At 38.7% G+C, this 19,727-nt stretch overlaps 2 protein-coding genes across 2 annotated transcripts in view; both read right to left on the reverse strand.

Moving 5' to 3' along the window:
- NELL1 (NEL-like 1 (chicken)) overlaps positions 1 to 19,727 on the reverse strand; it is a 1,067,650-nt gene that overhangs the window by 343,992 nt on the left and 703,931 nt on the right. The gene's annotated exons all lie outside the window — the stretch shown is intronic.
- Positions 5,143 to 6,283, reverse strand: LOC105002015 (isocitrate dehydrogenase [NAD] subunit gamma, mitochondrial-like). The gene is given in 3 exon segments (XM_010858467.1): positions 5,143 to 5,897; positions 5,900 to 6,052; positions 6,055 to 6,283. Coding segments are annotated over 3 exon segments (1,137 nt in total).

Genomic DNA, 19,727 nt, shown 5'->3' on the forward strand with positions numbered 1-19,727 from the left:
CCCAGAGGCATTTTTCAAATTCTCTAAAGTTTTCCAAAACTATCATCTTCCCATCTATCTAAGTTGTCTGAGATAAAGCACTTTTATGAATTTGTACTTGATGCTTTCTTTGGATATTTTAAGCAAAGTGACAAGAGTCCAATTGCATAATATTAGGATTATTTCCCCATTTGTCTGATAGGTAAATATTTGTGATCTCTACAAGGTGACAAAAAAACTGTAATTTGTTATTAAGTGATTTTTTAATGGCACATATATAATGACATTCAATACTTTCAACTATCACAACATGCTTCCAGGAATAATGACTCATCTCTTGCTGAGGATTTTTTTTTTTTTTTTTGCCTCTTTTTAAAATTTATTTTCCAGATAATTCCTATAAAAATCCCAAACTGGCATAACTAACGCCACTTTTTTCCCTCCTCCAAATACTTTATCATTCAAAATGAAAGAACTGATAGAATACCTGGTAATATAAGAACATGATAAACATTTGAATTTAAGAAAATCCCTTTCTTCTGAGGGATTAAAGAGGGGGGGAAAATACCTTGTATTTGAACATATATAGTGTTTCTTTTCTCCTTTGCAGCAACATTTATTCATTTACATCTATCTGGCATAAACTAAATAACTCTAGCAAAACAGATGCTTCAGCGGATTAGAGCCCAGACTAGTGTCTTCCTTGGTAGATGCTGTTTTCATCCAGGCTGATTTGGTTTTCAAGCATTTACAAAATTGTAACAAGCTATTTCAATTTTTCAGTTGCTTTGTGAGGTTGAGTCATTTTATTTTTCACTTTCACTATGTCTCCTTTCTCTTCCCTTGTATTTCTTGGAGCAATCACAAATGCAATATATGTAGCTTCCCATGTCAGCAGAAGCAAATTCATTCTGAGGTGAAGACGTCTCCACACTGAGTCCCCAGTTTATGCAAGTTGTCAGGGAAACTTCAAGGACCCAGTTTTCCCATTCAAAAATTTCAAGCTCTGTAATCAGCTTCCCACAGTCATTTTGCGTACTCCCAGCCGAGCCCCAGGAATACTGTCACTTTCTTACAACCTCTACAATGATCCAGAAACTGGATACATCTCTTCAAAAGTCTCCTCTTGGCAAGATTCAACATTTCTTTTCCACTTCCTATCATTATTTTAGTTATTCTCTCATTTCAACAACATATCATTTCTTTTCCACATATTGTCTATTGTTATACGTTATTACTACAAATTTTTTTGACTACTTCATTGACCATGTTCATTCAATATCTGATGCTTGATTCAAGTACTATTACCCTGATTATCTGGTTATTTTCATTTTTTTCATCCTGGGCTATCTAGATCACCTAAAATTGGGGGAAGCAATTTAGTAATAGTGGTTTAGACTCTGCTGGCATCACTGGCTTGATTTTAACTCTGGTTCCACTATTTTCATTCTGATTGACCTCGAACAGATTAGTTACCTCTTTTAAGCTTCAGGTTCTTTGGCAATATAATTGGCTCATGTGAGGATTAAATAAATTAATGTATGCAAACTATTTAGGACAGTACCTAACATAGATTAAGTGTTCAAAAAACATTACTTTCCTATACATTATACCAGGAGACAGGCTTCCCAAATGGCTCAGTGGTGAGGAATCCACCTGTCAAGGCAGGAGACACAGTTTGATCCCTGGGTCAGGAATATCCCATGGAGGAGGAAATGGCAACCCATTCCAATATTCTTGCCAGGATAATCCCATGGACAGAGGAGCCTGGTGGACTACGGTCCATGGGGTCGCAAAGAGTCGGACACAACTGAGCATGAGCGCAATGGCAAGTAGATCATCTCCCGAAGGGGTGAAGAACCAAGACCACATACAAGGGCCTGAACTAAGAAAGGCTGCACGGCTCTTTGACAATGAGCTCTATTTGCACTCTTGCGCTACACTGTATTGGAGAAGGTGATGGCACCCCACTCCAGTTCTCTTGCCGGGAAAATCCCATGGATGGAGGAGCCTGGTGGGCTACAGTCCATGGGGTCGCACAGAGTCAGACATGACCGAAGAGACTTAGCAGCAGCAGCTACACTGTATTATTACTGGGATGGGAGAGGGAGTAGAAATGGTGAGCCTGGAGAAGGAAGCAGAGATCACATCACGGAAGGTCCTTCATGCTGTGCTCAGTTGACTTTGTCTCAAGGTCAAAGGAAACAGGTTGAATGTGAAGTGTTAAGTAGGGAAGTGACATGATTCTATTTCCCTTTTAGAAAGTTCAGGTGGAGTGCGCTGTCAAAATAGATTTGTGGGGGCTAAACTATAAGCAAGATACAAAGCAGAGAAGGAACAGAGACTGGGAAGTTCCCAAAGATGAGAAAAGCTAGTGAGAAATGAGGTGTCAGTGAGAAAGAAGAGAGACGGTTGGATTCAAGAAATAAAGGAGACAAGGGGTCTTGATAAATAAGCTGATATGGGTTGCGACTCTAGTTGAAAGTCAGTTGTTGTTGCTGCTTAGTCACTAAGTCGTGTCCAGCTTTTTGTGACCACAAGGACTATAGCCCACCAGGCTCCTCTGTCCATAGCATTTTCCAGGCAAGAATACTGGAGTGGGTTGCCATTTCCTTCTCCATGAAAATCAGTTCAGTTACAAACCCATTATAATAAGTAAAGCAACTTGTCCAGTAAGTTCCAAAGATAGTAATGAATGAATATCATTTTCCCAGTTTTCCTCTGAAGTAGCTTTTAGACTGTTATATAATGGATATTAATGAATGTAACAATTTGTAAACTACATCAAGCACTTTCCATTGGACAGGCAGAGTGCTACCAGCTTTATGTGTATTTTCTTGCTCTATTTTCCCAACAAGTCTATGAAGTGGGCACAGTTATTATTTCACTTTACATATAAGAAATATTAGGTAGTATCAACCATATCATTCATTTTTGTTGATCCAATAAACATATATTACTTCTTTTATATATATGTCATTACACTAGAGGACACAGAGGACAGGAAAAAGAATACATAGTACATGCCCTAAAGATGTTCATAGCTCAGTGGAAAGAAAATCTCAAATTGATAATGGGAAAATTCCACTATGGTATACTAATAGCAGTCTGGTCCAAAACGGTGGGGAGATTTTGGAAACAATCATCTTTAACAGAAAAGGAAACATCCAGTTCAAATGCACCTATCAGCATAAACTCCCATTGTCAAATAAAATCCAATATCTGGGTTACTGTCTGCAGTTGGACTGGTTGTGAATAAATTTTCACAACCGTGAGAGAACAGGGAACAGAGTGAGTTAAGGTAGTATGGATTCACTTAGCAATGGAGGCAGGGAGCCTTCACCCCCAAATCCATCCCTTTTCCACTCATCAAACCATGCCTCTGATTTCAAGTGTACATCTGTGCAGAGGAAGGCACCATGTGGACGAGTGGCAGCATGGGCCAATAATACTTCTAGTGTCCAATAAAGGAATACCATGATTATTTTATAATTGACTTATTCCTGCTTGCTTTGTTCTTCAACAAAGACTTCTAGGTAGGGTTAAAGGTAGTCATTTCCTCCTCAGATTAAATCCTCTCAAACTACTGTTTGATTTTCCACATTTTGAGCCCTGACTTTATACATAACAAGGATAGGTGATATCAAGGTAATATGATAAGTCAGAGCCTCTTGGAAACTAAGACTTTTTCAGCTCTCAGTCCAATGTCTTTAACTTGTGCTCCATGAACCATGACAGGATCCAAGAGCTGTAGCTGAGATACAGAGGTTTTCAAAATATTATTAAGGATTTACCGTTTTTCTCAATCTCACTTCTAACAGCAATCTATTCCTGCTGATAAAACTACTGTAAATTTTTATAACTGTTGCTTTTATTTCTCACTTGAGTAATAAATATTTCCCAGCACTAATCAAATGATCATTTTTGTGTTTCTCCCATATGCCCTTAAAATTATTATAAATAAAAAAAATATAATAAGATGACAGGGAACACTTAAATGAGCTCAGTGTTTTTCATTTTCTTATGTACATTCTTTGAAAGAGAGATTAACAGGAAGTAAACCATGGAAGACTGTAAGGCAGTGTGCATGGAGAATACAGTACGTGGTTCTGTTTGTATAGTAGAGAGTCGTGGTCCCAGTGCCCGTTAACCGGGAATTTAATGTCTAGACTCTTGAGCTTGGAGGCTCAAAGAAGGAATTCAAGAGGCCCCTTTGCAGGAGACCTGCGGTGCTCAGAGATGTCCATGTGTGAAAAATTACACCAGCAAAAACTCCCTTTTCTCACATAAACAAGACCAGGAGGAGAAAAGATGGGAAATCTAGGAGGGAGTGGAGGCATTCTGCACTGCCTAGCTTTACAGTACCTTATTTATTATTAAAATGACAACATATATTTTATAGGCAACTTTTATTGCAGTAATTAACTCATTAACAACCTCTAGAGAGAAGCCAGACTCCTCTGCAGGTTGGTATGCAGAATTTTAATGACCCAGATAAGAGAATGGAGAAGGCAATGGCACCCAACTCCAGTACTCTTGCCTGGGAAATCCCATGGATGGAGGAGCCTGGTGGGCTACAGTCCATGGGGTCGCAAGAAGTCGGACACGACTGAGCGACTTCACTTTCACTTTTCACTTTCCTGCACTGGAGAAGGAAATGGCAACCCATTCCAGTATGCTTGCCTGGAGAATCCCAGGGATGGGAGCCTGGTGGGCCGTTGTCTATGGGGTCACACAGAGTCGGACACGACTGAAGTGACAGCAGCAGCAGCAGATAAGAGAAAATCAGTGTGCCAGATTCTGGAAAAGTCCAGGACTCTATAAACAACTCTGATCTATTCACTGTATCATCTCATAGAGAAGTGTGAATTGCAGATTAAAATAGAGGATAATTCCTCACTACATATACAGCACAATAGGTATGGCTAATTTAAACAAGCAATGTTTCTGGTATTAAAAAGAAACAAAACAAGCAAACAAACAAACACTCAGACTTGATTCTCTCCCCCTACCTCTTCTGAGCTAGAATAGAAACTAGTTTATTGAAGAGTCCACATCCGCCAAGCTGGCTGGGCTTTGTGACTGGGGAGAGTAAGGTAAGGCAAAGGAAATGTAAAGTGTGGGACAGGAAGGAATTTGGAGGACAGTTCAGCCTCCAAGGCACTAACTATTTAACTGGCAACACTGATGTGATCTTATGATATTTTGAATGGCATCCAATGTGGTACCCTGGCCTCCAATGTCTGGAGTTTGGATGTCCTTGTTCTCCATGGATGCCAAGACTGCAGTACAAATGGAGGTGGCATAGAAATGGAGCTTGAGGTAATCCAGCCTAATGCAATGTGCCAGCAGCGTGGCAGTAGAGTTAGCCACATTACTGGCTATAGTCTTGCCCGACTGCCTCGCAGCTGTTTCAGACACTGCATATATGTGCCCATAGCTGGCAGTAGGCACAAGGCCTGCTCCCCCAACCAACCCTGTGCAGACATTATTGACAATGTTGCCGTAGAGACTGGGCATCACCATGACATCAAACTGCTGGGGCCCGGATACCAGCTGCATGGGGGTGTTACCCACAATCATGCCCTCAAAGGAGAGCTGGGGATAGTGGGATGCCACCTCCCTATAGCACTGGATGAAGAGACAATCTCCCAGTCTCATGATGTTGGCCTTGTACGTGGCTGTCACTTTCTTGCACCCCATCCGATGAGCCAGCTGGAAAGCATATTCAGCAAGGCGCAAACGCTTGGCCTTAGTAACGGTCCTTAGGCTTTGTACCACTCTGTTCATGCTCTCATCCTCCAGGTTGCTGTATTCACCCTCTGTGTTGTCCCGAACAACTAAGATGTCTATGTTCTTGTGTCTGGTTTCCACTCGTGGCTGACTCTCAAACTGGACGACATTGGCACAGAGATCCTGCGAAACACACTGTGTCGGGATTTGAGAGATGGTGGCAGGCTGTGGTCAGTTTCAAAGCTGCTCTTCAAGGCCGTGTGGTTTCAACGGATTGCCACGATGGCACTGTAAACATCGTCACTAGAGGTGGAGGTAATCTTCACTTCCTCAAAGTCCACGGCACACATGCGTGTCCGAACACATTCTTGACATGCAGTTCAAGCCCGATGCCATGCCCAGGAATCATAGTCACGGAGTGCCATCCGCCATACATGGCTGCTGGGAGAGCGCTGTGTTTAAAAGAGAAGCTCCTCAGTGAGGTCTCATTGCCAAGGAAAATCTCCCAAGAATGGCCTAGAATAGCTGGTGGGAACATGGCCTTCACAGAGTGCCTGACAGATATCAGCATCTTAGTGCCATGATCTTTAAATGGAGATTTAGTTTAATTTATGTAAAAACATGCATTTTTCCTCTTGCTTTGAATTGGATTCTTTTGGTAGAATTCTAGACCCAAAATTCTTGCTTAGGTCACAGTTTTCTCCTTTGTATTCTATTTTTGATAGACATTTTACTGCAGCGAGAAAGCGAGAGTACTGGTTACAAGGAGATGTGACATGTTATAGAGTAGAAAATATAGCTTGGAGTTGGATAATTCATTAGGCACATCCAATGTATCTGTGTGATACACTTAAAAATAGACTTGATATTTTATAACACTTTTAGGTTATAAAAGTGTTCAGAAAAACTGAATGGCAGATACACAGATTTCCGATGTGAAGATTTCCTATGCAAAGATTTCCTATACCTATGGCTGATTCATGTTGAGGTTTGACAGAACAAAATTCCATAAAGCAATTATCCTTCGATTAAAAAATAAGTAAAATTTAAAAAAAAGATCTTACATATGTGTTACAACTGATGAACCTACACTGACACATCGCTATCACCTAAAATCCATTGTTTAAGTTAGGGTTCACTCTTCATGTTGTACATTCTGAATTTAGACAAAGGTATGGCATGTATCATCATTGTAGGCTTATATATACACAATTTCAATGCCCTAAAAATTCTGTATTGCTCCTTCATCTCTCCTTCTCCACAAACACTGGTAACCGCCAATCTTTTTCCAGTCTCCATGGTTTTACACTTCCCAGAATGCCATATAATCAGAATCATATGGTATGCAGCCTTTTCAGATTGGCTTCTTTGACTAAGGAAAATGCATTGTTTCCTCCATGTTTTTTCATGTCTCTATAATGGATTTTTTTGCATTGAAAATGCCATTGTCTAGATGTACCACAGTTTATTCACCTACTGAAGCACATTTTGGTTGTTCCCAACTTTTCTCAAGTAGGACAAAGCTACTATAAACATCCATTGAGAAATATCAATAACCTCAAATATGCAGATGACACCACCCTCTTATGGCAGAAAGTGAAGAGGAACTAAATGTGTGAATTTTTTGGACATAAGTTTTCAGCTCATTTGGGTGAATAACAAGGAGCTGAACTGCTGAATCCTATGGTAAAAGTATAATCAGTTTTGTCAGAAACTGCTAAACTGTCTTTCAAATGAGTGTACCATTTTGCATTCCCACAAGCAATGAGAATACCAGTTGTTTCACATTATTGCCAGCATTTGGTGTTCGAGATTTTGGCCATTCTAGAGGAACCAGAGATCAAATTGCCAACATCTGCTGGATCATGGAAAAAGCAAGAGAGTTCCAGAAAAACATCTATTTCTGCTTTATTGACTATGCCAAAGCCTTTGACTGTGTGGATCACAATAAACTGTGGAAAATTCTGAAAGAGATGGGAATACCAGACCATCCGATCTGCCTCTTGAGAAACCTGTATGCAGGTCAGGAAGCAACAGTTAGAACTGGACATGGAACAACAGACTGGTTCCAAATAGGAAAAGGAGTACGTCAAGGCTGTATACTGTCACCCTGCTTATTTAACTTATATGAAGAGTACATCATGAGAAATGCTGGGCTGGAAGAAGCACAAGCTGGAATCAAGATTGCCAGGAGAAATATCAATAACCTCAGATATGCAGATGACACCACCCTTATGGCAGAAAGTGAAGAGGAACTAAAAAGCCTCTTGATGAAAGTGAAAGAGGAGAGTGAAAAAAGTTGGCTTAAAGCTCAACATTCAGAAAATGAAGATCATGGCATCTGGTCCCATAGATGGGGAAACAGTGGAAACAGTGTCAGACTTTATTTTGGGGGGCTCCAAAATCACTGCAGATGGTGACTGCAGCCATGAAATTAAAAGGCACTTACTCCTTGGAAGGAAAGTTATGACCAAAGCTAGATAGCATATTGAAAAGCAGAGACATGACTTTGCCAACAAAGGTCCGTCTAGTCAAGGCTATGGTTTTTCCTGTGGTCATGTATGGATGTGAGAGTTGGACTGTGAAGAAGGCTGAGCAGTGAAGAATTGATGCTTTTGAACTGTGATGTTGGAAAAGATTCTTGAGAGTCCCTTGGACTGCAAGGATATCTAACCAGTCCATTCTGAAGGAGATCAGCCCTGGGATTTCTTTGGAAGGAATGATGCTAAAGCTGAAACTCCAGTACTTTGGCCACCTCATGCGAAGAGTTGACTCATTGGGAAAGACTCTGATGCTGGGAGGGATTGGGGGCAGGAGGAGAAGGGGACGGCAGAGGATGATATGGCTGGATGGCATTACTGACTCAATGGACGTGAGTCTGAGTGAACTCCGGGAGTTGGTGATGGACAGGGAGGCCTGGAGTGCTGCGATTCATGGGGTCGCAGAGAGTCGGACACGACTGAGCGACTGAACTGAACTGAACTGAGACTTTCCCTAGCATTTTGTAGTATTACATCTTATGTAGAAAGCTATGATCCATTTTATGTTAATTTTTCGTCAAAGGTTTGAAGCCTGTGTCTAGATTAATTTGTTGCATATATAATGTCCAATTGTTTCAGCACCACTTGTTGAAAAGACTACCCATCATGCTGCATTTGCTCCTTTTCCAAAGATCAGTTAAATATTCATATGGGTCAGTTTCTGGGCTCTCTATTATCTTCCAGTGACTTATTCATCCGTCCTTCTGCCAATACCACAGTGTTATGACTGGTGCAGCTTCATAGGAAGTCTTGAAGTCGAGGGTTGCCAGTCCTCCAGCTTTGTTCTTCTTCAATAGTGCGCTGGCTGTTCTGGGTCTTCACTTTAAATACAAGCTTTGAAATCAGTTTGTCAATATTTATAAAATAACTTCCTGGTATTTTAATTAAGTTTGCATTGAATCTATATTTGATATCTTGAAAACTTAACAATATTGCCTATCCATGAATATGGAATGTTTCTCAATTTATTAGTACTTCTTTGATTTCATTCATCAGAGTTTCATAGTTTTCCTCATACAGGTTTTATATATATACATTGTTAGGTTTATACCAATGTATTTCATTCCTGGAAATGCTAAAGTAAATGATATTGTAGTTTTTGTGAAAACTGGTGTATAAGAAAACAAATGACTTTGGTATATTAACCCAGTAACCTGCAATCTTTCTAATCACTTATGAGTTCCAGGAGTTTTTTGGGTTTTGTGTTTTTTTTTCATTTATTCTTTCAGGGTTTCTTGATGAGCTTGTCATCTGAAAACAAAGACAGTTTTATTTTTTCTTTTTCAATCTATATTTTTTAATCTCCTTTTCTTGTCATATTAGCTAGAAACTCCAGGATAATATTTAAAAGGAGTAGTAAAAGAAGACATCCTTGCCTTGGACCTGATCTTAGTGGGAAAACTCTATTTCTTATGACAAACTATGGTATTAGTTGTAGATTATTTGTAAGTATTCTTTATCACAGGACTTCCCGGTGGCTCAGTGATAAAGGATCTGCCTGCAATGCAAAAGACACAGGTTCAGTCCCTGGGTTGGGAAGTTGCCCTGGAGAAGTAAACGGCAATCCACTCCAGTATTCTTGCCTGGGAAATCCCATGGAGAGGGGAGCCTGGCAGGCTGCAGTCCATAGGGTCCCAGGAGTTAGACACGACTTAGCGACTAAAATACAGCAACATTCTTTATCAAGTTGATGCCGTTTTCCTCTACTTCTAATTTACTGAGAGCTTTTTATAATGAATGGGTGTTGAGTTTTGTCAAATGGTTTTCTGCATCTATTGATAGGATCATTTTTATTTTTTAGCCTGTTGAAGTGATGAATTACATTAAGTAATTTTTTGAACGTTGAAACAACCCTGCATATCTGGGATAAATATCAGTTGATTGTGGTGTGTAATTTTTTTTACACATTGCTGGATTCAATTTGTTAGTATTTTGTTGAAAATTTTTGCATCTATGATCATGATAGATATAGGTTTGCAGCTTTCCTTTCTTGTAGTATCTTTGTCTGGCTTTGTAATCACGGTAATGCTGGCCTCATAGAATGAGGTATAAAATATTCCTTTTGCTTCTATCCTCTGAAAGATATTGTAGGAAACTGGTATAATTTCTTCCTTAAGCATTTGGTAGAATTCATTAGTTAATGCATCTGGGCCTGGAAATTTCTCTTTTGGAAGGTCATTAATTTGTTGAGTCAATTTTAAATCTACATATAGATGTATCAGATTGTCTGTTTCTTCCTGTGCAAGTTTGACAACATGGGTCTTTCAAGGAATTACTATCTTTCATTTAGGTTATAAAAAATTTGTGAGAAAAAAAGTTGTTAATAGTATTCTTTTATTATCGTTTTAATGTCAAAAGTATCTGTAGTAAGATATCCAGTCTTTTCTGAAAGTAGTAATTTGTGTCCTTTTTTTTTTCCTTAATTATCTTGACTTGACACTTCTCAATTTCACTGATCTTTTCAGAGAATTACTTTTTTATTTTGTTGAATTTATATATTAATTTTTTTCTTTTCAATTTATTGGGTTTCTGCTCAAATTCTTAATATTTTTTTTTTCCTGTGCTTACTTTAGATTTAATTTTCTCTTCTTTTTCTAGGTTCCTAAGGTGGAAATTGGGCTTCCTGGTGGCTCAGCAGTAAAGAATCCACTTGCAATGCAGGAGACATGGTTTCAATCTCTGGGTCGGGAAGATCCCCTGGAGAAGGAAATGGCAATGCACTCCAGTATTCTTGCCTGGGAAATCCCATGGACAGAGGAGTCTGGCAGGCTCCAGTCCACAGGATTGCAAACAGTGGGACACAACTTAGTGACTAAACAACAAAGGTGGAAGTTGGATTAGTGATTCTAAATGTTTCTTCCTTTCCACTACATGCATTCATTAATATGTATTTCCCCAGAACCACTGCTTTCACCAATCTCACAAATTTTCTTAAGTTGTGTTTTCATTTTCATCTTGCTCAAAATTATAAAAAAAAAAAAAAAAAATTGAGGCTTCGACTTTGACCCTTATGTTACTTAGAACTGTGTCGTTTAATCTCATTTATCTGGGAATATTTTGAGCTCTCTTCCTATTATTGGTTTTTACTTATACTGTGGTCTGAGTACATACATTGTATGATTTCAGTTTTTTTGGATTAGTTAAGGTGTGTTCTATGGTCCAAAATGTGGTCTGTCTTGGTGAATGTTCCATGAGAACTTCAGAAGAATGTGTATTCTGCTGTTGTTGGATGAAAGAGTCTATAGATGTTAATTATACCCAGTTGGTGACAGTGTTGTTGAGTTAACCACATCTTTACTGATTTTATGATGGCTAGAGTTTATCCCTTTTATTCTTGTTAACTTTGTAAGAAACTACTGAACACTTTTCTAAAACGGTTGTACTATTTTATATCCCCACCAGTGTAAGAGAATTACAGCTTTACAACTTCACCAACACTTGGTATTATTGTACTTTTAATTTTAGTTATTCTAATAGGCTTTGGTAGTGTCTCACTATGTTTTTTATTTGTGTTTTCCTTCTCACTATGATACAGAGTGTCCTTTAATATATTCTTCCAGATCAGAGCTACAAGCATTAATATTTGATATTTCTATAAATCAACCACTCAACCCTGGAAGGCAGGGAAACTCTTAGCTTCCCAAAACTGTACCATTTATGCAATTTAATTGAAAATTACACATATCTTTCATTGTAAACCAGTTACAATCCCATTCTTATTTAATTTTCAGGCATCAGCACCCCTGATGTAGATTAGTATTTGTTTGGGGAAGTAGGTGACTCAATTATGAAGACTTCCAAAAAACTGTTAAAAGTCAAGAAGATGAGAGATGTAGACTTAATAATGGCTACTACTACAGACTGCCTGCCACATCTAAGGTACTGTGCTGAATAATTTCATACATCATTATAAATCACGTAAGCATTACAGTTCCCATTTTATGGATGAAGAAACTGGCTAACATAGATTGTACAAATTCACCTATTATGAAAGAACAGAGAATGGCAACAGGAGATGTGAATATTTTTAGGTGTCCAAGAGAGGCCAGAGCTTCTCAGACTTGATCAGCCCAGGATCTCATTGAAATTTACATTTTAATTCAGTGTGTGTATTCTGGATTCCACTGGCCCCTTATCATACTTTGAGCAGCAAGGATCTGCATTTACATCCTCACAAGGTCTGGACAAGTCCAGGTCAATATGTGGTGTGCTTAGAGGTTGCCAGGAATAAAGGAAAGAAGCAATACTGCTCCTTTCTAAAAACTGATATTAAATGGCAATAGAGGAGGAGCCATCTAGATACCTGTTTGTCACTTACTATGGCACATAAGATGGATAATAGCTGTCCACCACCAGTGTCTTAGGCTAAAGCAGAGGATAATACCAGGAGAAAACACTGGCAGAAAAATAACTCAGACCCAACTACACAATTTTTTTTCTACCAGTGGGCCACCCTTATTATATAAGTATACACCCCAATCCTCGTCTCATCCCTGGAAAGGACATAAATCTTTTAAAAGTATGGATAAAGAAGGAAGCCAGCCTTGTGACTAGGAGTATAAACTGGATAGTAGTTGAAATTTTAATGGCCAGATTAACCTACAAACATCCCCAGACATTAGAGAAAGCTCTTAGCCTCAGTGGGACAAAATTATAATATATTCTGTGCGGGTATAAAAATAATAAGAGTCCCATGGTTTCACATACTGAGTGCTAAGAGTTCAACTAAGGCTATTGTTAAGTGTGATGCTGAGATAGTAAAAAGGTTTGGGGTGGGGGGAATAATACAATTTACATTTAAAAATGATACCAAATTGGAAGCAATTTGGAGAATAATTAGTAAGGTGACTAGCCTGGTGGCAGGAAGGCCAATTAACAGGTTATGGCAGTGGTTCTCAAAGTGATCCCCAACACAGATGAATCAGGGCCACCCTGACCAGGTAAGGAATGCAATCTCTTAGAACTATCCCTCGAAATACTGAATCTGAGGTCTGTAGTAGGGAATGCAACAATTTTTATTTTAATGCTTCTGATGCATGCTGAAACTTGAGAACCACTGGGCTATGAAATAGTCATAGTATAAAGCGATGAGCAGTTGTACTAAGATGATGGCACTGAGGAAGGATAGAAATGCTCTCAGAGATATTTAGAAGATAAACAGGACTAGGCTATCAACCTTGGAGACCTGGAATCTTATTCTTAATGTTCTAAATGAAGTGGGTGAATGATAATATAATCAGTGAAAATGCACAACACTGAATAAAGAGCAGTTGGGTTGGGCGAATAAGATAGAAAATGAGTTCAGTTTCAGACATGCCATGTTTGGGGACCTGTAAGACATCCACATGCCCAGTGGGGGGCTTAATAAATGACTCTGCAGTTCCAGACAAAGGATTGTGGGTAATGGCAGAAATTCAGGAGTCATCAACTTGTGGGACAGAGTTCACTACACAGAAGTATACAAAAGAGCCTCAAGCAGAGGTTTTCAACTTTGCTTCTGCCGTGACAGATGATGAATGGCATTCATGAGACATATTCCCAGGCATATACTCAGATTGTAATGAAAAGCAAATACACATGCATATGAACAAAGCAGCTGGCCAAATAAAGCACAGAATTCTCAAACTGTTTTTATAGCTCATATTTACAAAAGTATTTTACCTGCAAATGATTAGTAAATCGATTTACTGATCTCAAATATAACTTTATGGAGGGAAAAATATATATAGCTGATCTAATATAAAAATTACATAAAATTATTTTTTAAAGACCCAATTCGATATTACCTCTACAGGTAATATTTTAAAAAGTAAGCATGTACTAATAAAAATAATCCATATTTCATAGTTTAAAAGTATAACAGATAATATTTATGCTTATTCATGATATTAGTATAAATAGTATGATTGCACACATCCTTTAGATAATCACATTGCCTTCGATTGGAAAACCGTAGCTAGAGCCTCCTCTATTCTGTTCTATGTGGATAAACACGCAGGCTTTCTTCATTTCTCTTCCTTATTCAAAATATGTTCAAGGGTAAAATCAAGGAATCAAATATAAGTATATATCCACAGATAACAAATTATAGTATTTCAAAATTGCTCTATCAATGCCACATCAATAACCACAGTTCCTGGATATTTTCAGCAAACATAAAATAGACTGAATTATGAGCGATTGACTTCCAGCTAACTCTGATTCCACCTTTCCCAACACAAAGAAGCACCCACCATTAAAATGCAAATGAGTGAATATGACATCCTTATAATGGTAACATTGAGGTGAATCCAATTACTTAAAAATGTAAATGATTCATAGGAGCTTATTGTTGCTGTTTAGTTGCTAAGTCCAGTCCAACTCTTTGTGACCCCATGGACTGCAGCATGCCAAGCTTCCCTGTCCTTTACAATCTCCTGGAGTTTGTTCAAACTCAGGTCCATTGAGCTTATAACTCAATGCTTCTGAATAAGTGAGTGGTTTTGACATAGTCATGGCTGATTGTGACACTGTAATGTGTCATATATCACCAATGTCAAGAAGTACTAGACTAGAAAAATGATTGCAGACAAAACACAGAAGATTATGAAGAGAAAACTGAGGACCATCTATCTTTGAACCATGGGAGCAATAAAGAAATGATTTGGTGGCGGGAAGGGGAGAACAGAGAAAAAAAGATGTTAGGGAAGACAAGAGAAGTTTAACAGTCAAAGAATGAATCTTCATCAGTGTCAATATCCTTTGAGAGGTGAAGTATCCAGAATCTAACCAGTTTCTCTCTGACATTAACCATTAATGATCAACACCTTTTTAAAAGTTATATTGCCCAAACTTCATTATAAATTTATGTCTACTAAACCAGAAATAATAGCAGAAGTATTTCTGTTAAAGATAATTTTATTGCTATTGCTCTATAGAGCTTCTTCCTAATGAAGGAGAAAAAAGCAAAGCATTGTTACCGTCTTTTAGATTTCACATAAGAGTGATATCATATGATATTTGTCTTTCTCTATCTGATTTATTTCACTCAGTATGACAATCTCTAGGTCCATATGTGTTGCTGCAAATGACATTATTTCATTCTTTTTGAAAAATAGACAACTAATAAGAACCTACTGTACAGCACAGGGAACTCTACTCAATACTCTGTAATTACCTATATGGAAAAAAAAAAAAGAAGGGATATATGTATATGTATAACTGGTTCACTTTGCTGTACAACGGAAACTAACACCACATTGTGAACTAACTATATGGCAATAAAAACGTAAAAAAATTTTTAAAAATAAATAAAAAATAAATGTTACACTTAAAAAAAAAAAAAAGAAGAAGTATGTTGGGGTCATTATCAGTCAGTCAGTCCAGTCGCTCAATTGTGTCCAACTCTTTGCAACCCCATGAAACTGCAGCACACCAGGCTTCCCTGTCCTTCATCAACTCCAGGAGCTTGCTCAAACTCATGTCTTTCAAGTCGGTGATGCCATCTAACCATCTTATCCTCTGCCACTCCTTTCTCCTTTTGACTTCAATCTTTCCCAGCATCAGGGTCTTTCCAATAAGTTAGTTCTTCTCATCTAATGGCCAAAGTATCAGAGCTTCAGCTTCAGTATCAGTTCTTTTTTTTTTAACTTTACAATATTGTATTGGTTTTGCCATATATCAACATGAATCTGCCACAGGTATACACGTGTTCCCCATCCTGAACCCTCCTCCCTCCTCCCTCCCCATACCATCCCTCTGGGTCGTCCCAGTGCGCCAGCCCCTAGCATCCAGTATTGTGCATTGAACCTGGACTGGCGATTCGTTTCATATATGATATTATACATGTTTCAATGCCATTCTCCCAAATCATCCCACCCTCTCTCTCTCCCACAGAGTTCAAAAGACTGTTCTATACATCAGTGACTCTTTTGCTGTCTCGTATACAGGGTTATTGTTACCATCTTTCTAAATTCCATATATATGCGTTAGTATACTGTATTGGTGTTTTTATTTCTGGCTTACTTCACTCTGTATAATAGGCTCCAGTTTCATCCACCTCATTAGAACTGATTCAAATGTATTCTTTTTAATGGCTGAGTAATACTCCATTGTGTATATGTACCACTGCTTTCTTATCTATTCATCTGCTAATAGACATCTAGGTTGCTTCCATGTCCTGGCTATTATAAACAGTGATGCGATGAACATTGGGGTACATGTGTCTCTTTCAATTCTGGTTTCCTCAGTGTGTATGCCCAGCAGTGGGATTGCTGGGTCATAAGGCAGTTCTATTTCCAGTTTTTTAAGGAATCTCCACACTGTTCTCCATAGTGGCTGTACTAGTTTGCATTCCCACCAACAGTGTAAGAGGGTTCCCTTTTCTCCACACCCTCTCCAGCATTTATTGCTTGTAGACTTTTGGATCGCAGCCATTCTGACTGGTGTGAAATGGTACCTCATAGTGGTTTTAGAATATTCAGGACTGATTTCTTTTAGGATGGACTGCTTTGATCTCCTTGCAGTCCAAGAGACTCTCCAAAGTCTTCTCCAACACCACAGTTCAAAAGCATCAATTCTTCGACACTCAGCTTTCTTTATGGTCCAACTCTCACATCCAGACATGACTGCTGGAAAAACCATAGCCTTGGCTACACAGAACTTTGTTGGCAGAGTAATGTCTCTGCTTTCTAATATTCTTTCTAGGTTAGGCAAAGCTTTTTTTCCAAGGGTTATTGACCATCACCATAATGCTGTATAGACTAGTGACTGTGAGCATGGGCCTCAGAGCCAAAACTGTCTGCCATGTACCATCTGTAATGTTCACAATTTTTCGATGACTTTTTTTGAATTTATATTCCAAGGGGCATAGACAGCAGAAAATACATGAATGATAAATGGATAGATACATAGATAGAAAAATATAGGAACAAGCAATGGATGCATAAATGGATCTTTTAATATTAGAAGAAAGAAATGCTATGAAACAAATATGAAGTCTGTTACCTTCAAGGAGTTTACATTCTGGACAGAGTTAAATGGGGTGAATGGAGGTACACTATGAACTGAAAGTTGATGCTAAATGATTCCTGAATGACCCAGCTGGGGCACAAAAGTGCACAAGGTGGATTGACAACATATATGGGCAGGGATCGCAAGTGAAAGTTCCTCAGTCACATCTGAAAGAAGGGCTAGCAGCAGCAAAGTACAGAGGCAAGAGAGGATTTCAGGGATGGAAGCCAAATTGAAAGGCCTGTAGGGTACACTAAGCATTGCCATTCAGCTGAAAGGAAAGGTTTATGGAGGAAAACAGGGACAAACAAATGGGGAAAGTAAATTGGGGTCAGAGGGTAGAGAACCTTGAATGGCAAGCCTAAGAAATTTATGATGCCCTGGAGGCAGGAGAGAAACATTCATGATTCTTGAAATAAAAAGTAAAAGGTTTTGAAAGATATCCCTTTAAAAAGGAAAACATGCACTTAAAAAGAGACAGTAAATTTTCAATGCACAAGACTGCTTTATAGCAAAGCTTTGCCTTAATGAAAGCAGAATTTTAAAATACATATCCACTCCCAACCCACCACCCACCCAAGCACACTCTTTACGCAAACTCTTAATATCCATTTCATGTTTTCCTACAGACAACTGATTATGAATGTTGTTTCATCAGTAATTTTCTAAAAAGATCAATGCAGAGAGTCAATCTGTTGCATTTTCTCCAATGTACAATTAACACAATTTCTCACCTGTCATTCCATCACTATTTAATAACCACAGAAGAGCTGACAGATGCATAGTTATCAGAGAGGATGTAGATAGCCAGACTTAAAATAATCCAGAAGTGTCCTCCTAGTTTTCCAAAAGGGGATACACACTGTACAATATCAAATTGGCTACAGAAGCCCTCATTTGAAGAAGTGTTATACTTATTTATACTCAAAGAAGAGCTTTCCAGAGACAGAGTTCATTTAGTAAAGAAAAAAACAATCCCACCCTGAAGAAAGGATATTTAGATGGGGTGGGGAGCCACACTATTATTTTTTATAGGGGGTTTGGCTTTGGAATGAAACAGTGATGTTTACAATCCACTAAAATGACACTTAAACAGAACTTTAGCCTTTCTTGAAAAGAAGACAGGTGAAGACTAAAGATTACAGGTAAATTGGAAACAGCCTTTATCTTCTCTTCTAAGTCAACTTTACAGCCATATGAACAACTCTATTAAATACTTTGCTATTACCTAGGGCCTTAACTATGCCACTCACTTCTCTCTGATAATTTGGGAAGACTGCTGTCTTCCATGAAATATTCACAAGTATGATCATTATATTTCTCTTCAATTGCTCTGCATTTCAGAGGTTTCTCTTTGAATCAGGATCCAGCAAGAGAATCACTCTGTGCTAATAATAACTGGATGCATGAGTCAACAAAGTCCTCTCTGTTATACCTATCTCAGTTTTTAGTTCAACACACACACACACCCCCCACAACTGTTGACACAAGCTCAGGTAACCACACACTGTGGGTTTTCTTAAAAAGTCCCAGTTAGCCTGAAATCATAGTCCTTATAAAACACACTTCACTGTTAAACCAGCGTGATTCAGTGACCTAATTTTTGCAATAAGGTTATTATAATAACTGGGCTTCCCTTGTAGCTCAGATGGTAAAGAATCTGCCTGCAATATGAGAGACATGAGTTTGATCCCGGGGTCAGGAAGATCCCCCTGGAGAAAGAAATGGCAACTCACTCCAGGATTCTTGCCTGGAGAATTTCATGGACAGAGGAGCCTGGTGGGCTACAGTCCATGGGATAGCAAAGAGTTGAGTTGGATATGACTGAGTGACTAACACACACTATTAAAAATAACTACAGAACCTGAAACTTAGACAGGGCTTTCTGAAGCCAGCTGTTTAGCTAGCTGGTTTATCCCTTGTCAACACACAAAGTAGGTGTGATTATACAAATCTAAAAACCTCGAATGGATTTCCTCCAGCCTCCTCACCCCTAGCCTGCAAATGTTCTCCCTTCTCAAAATGGACAATGTCCTCTACCAGGCACCACATCCAAGGCTCTGTGTTAGGTAGCACTTTATCTCAATTTGAAAATTGCAACTGGAGGTAGGTGATTTATTTTCATTTTATAAATAAACATAGTTATATGCCAAGAAGATTAGCAACTCCTGTTAAATTAGCAGAACATTTAAATACAAGCCGCTTCCCTCTAAGTATATGCCCTTTCTTCTGCCTCATGCAGTTTTTTTCCCTCCTGTGTTTCTTTTTTTTGTTTTTTTAATTTACAATATTGTATTGGTTTTGCCATACAGTGACATGAATCTGCCATGGGTGTACATGTGTTCCCCATCCTGAACACCCCTCCCACTTCCCTTCCCATCCCATCCATCTCTCTGGGTCATCCCAGTGCACCAGCCCCAAGCACCCTGTATCTTGCATTGAATTGTATGTATGTGAAGCTTTCCCTCTCCCACTTCTATCCCT

This window comes from Bison bison, unplaced genomic scaffold (assembly GCF_000754665.1).
Source record: "Bison bison bison isolate TAMUID 2011002044 unplaced genomic scaffold, Bison_UMD1.0 scf7180017864388, whole genome shotgun sequence".
In the NCBI taxonomy this organism is placed as follows: Eukaryota; Metazoa; Chordata; class Mammalia; order Artiodactyla; family Bovidae; genus Bison; species Bison bison.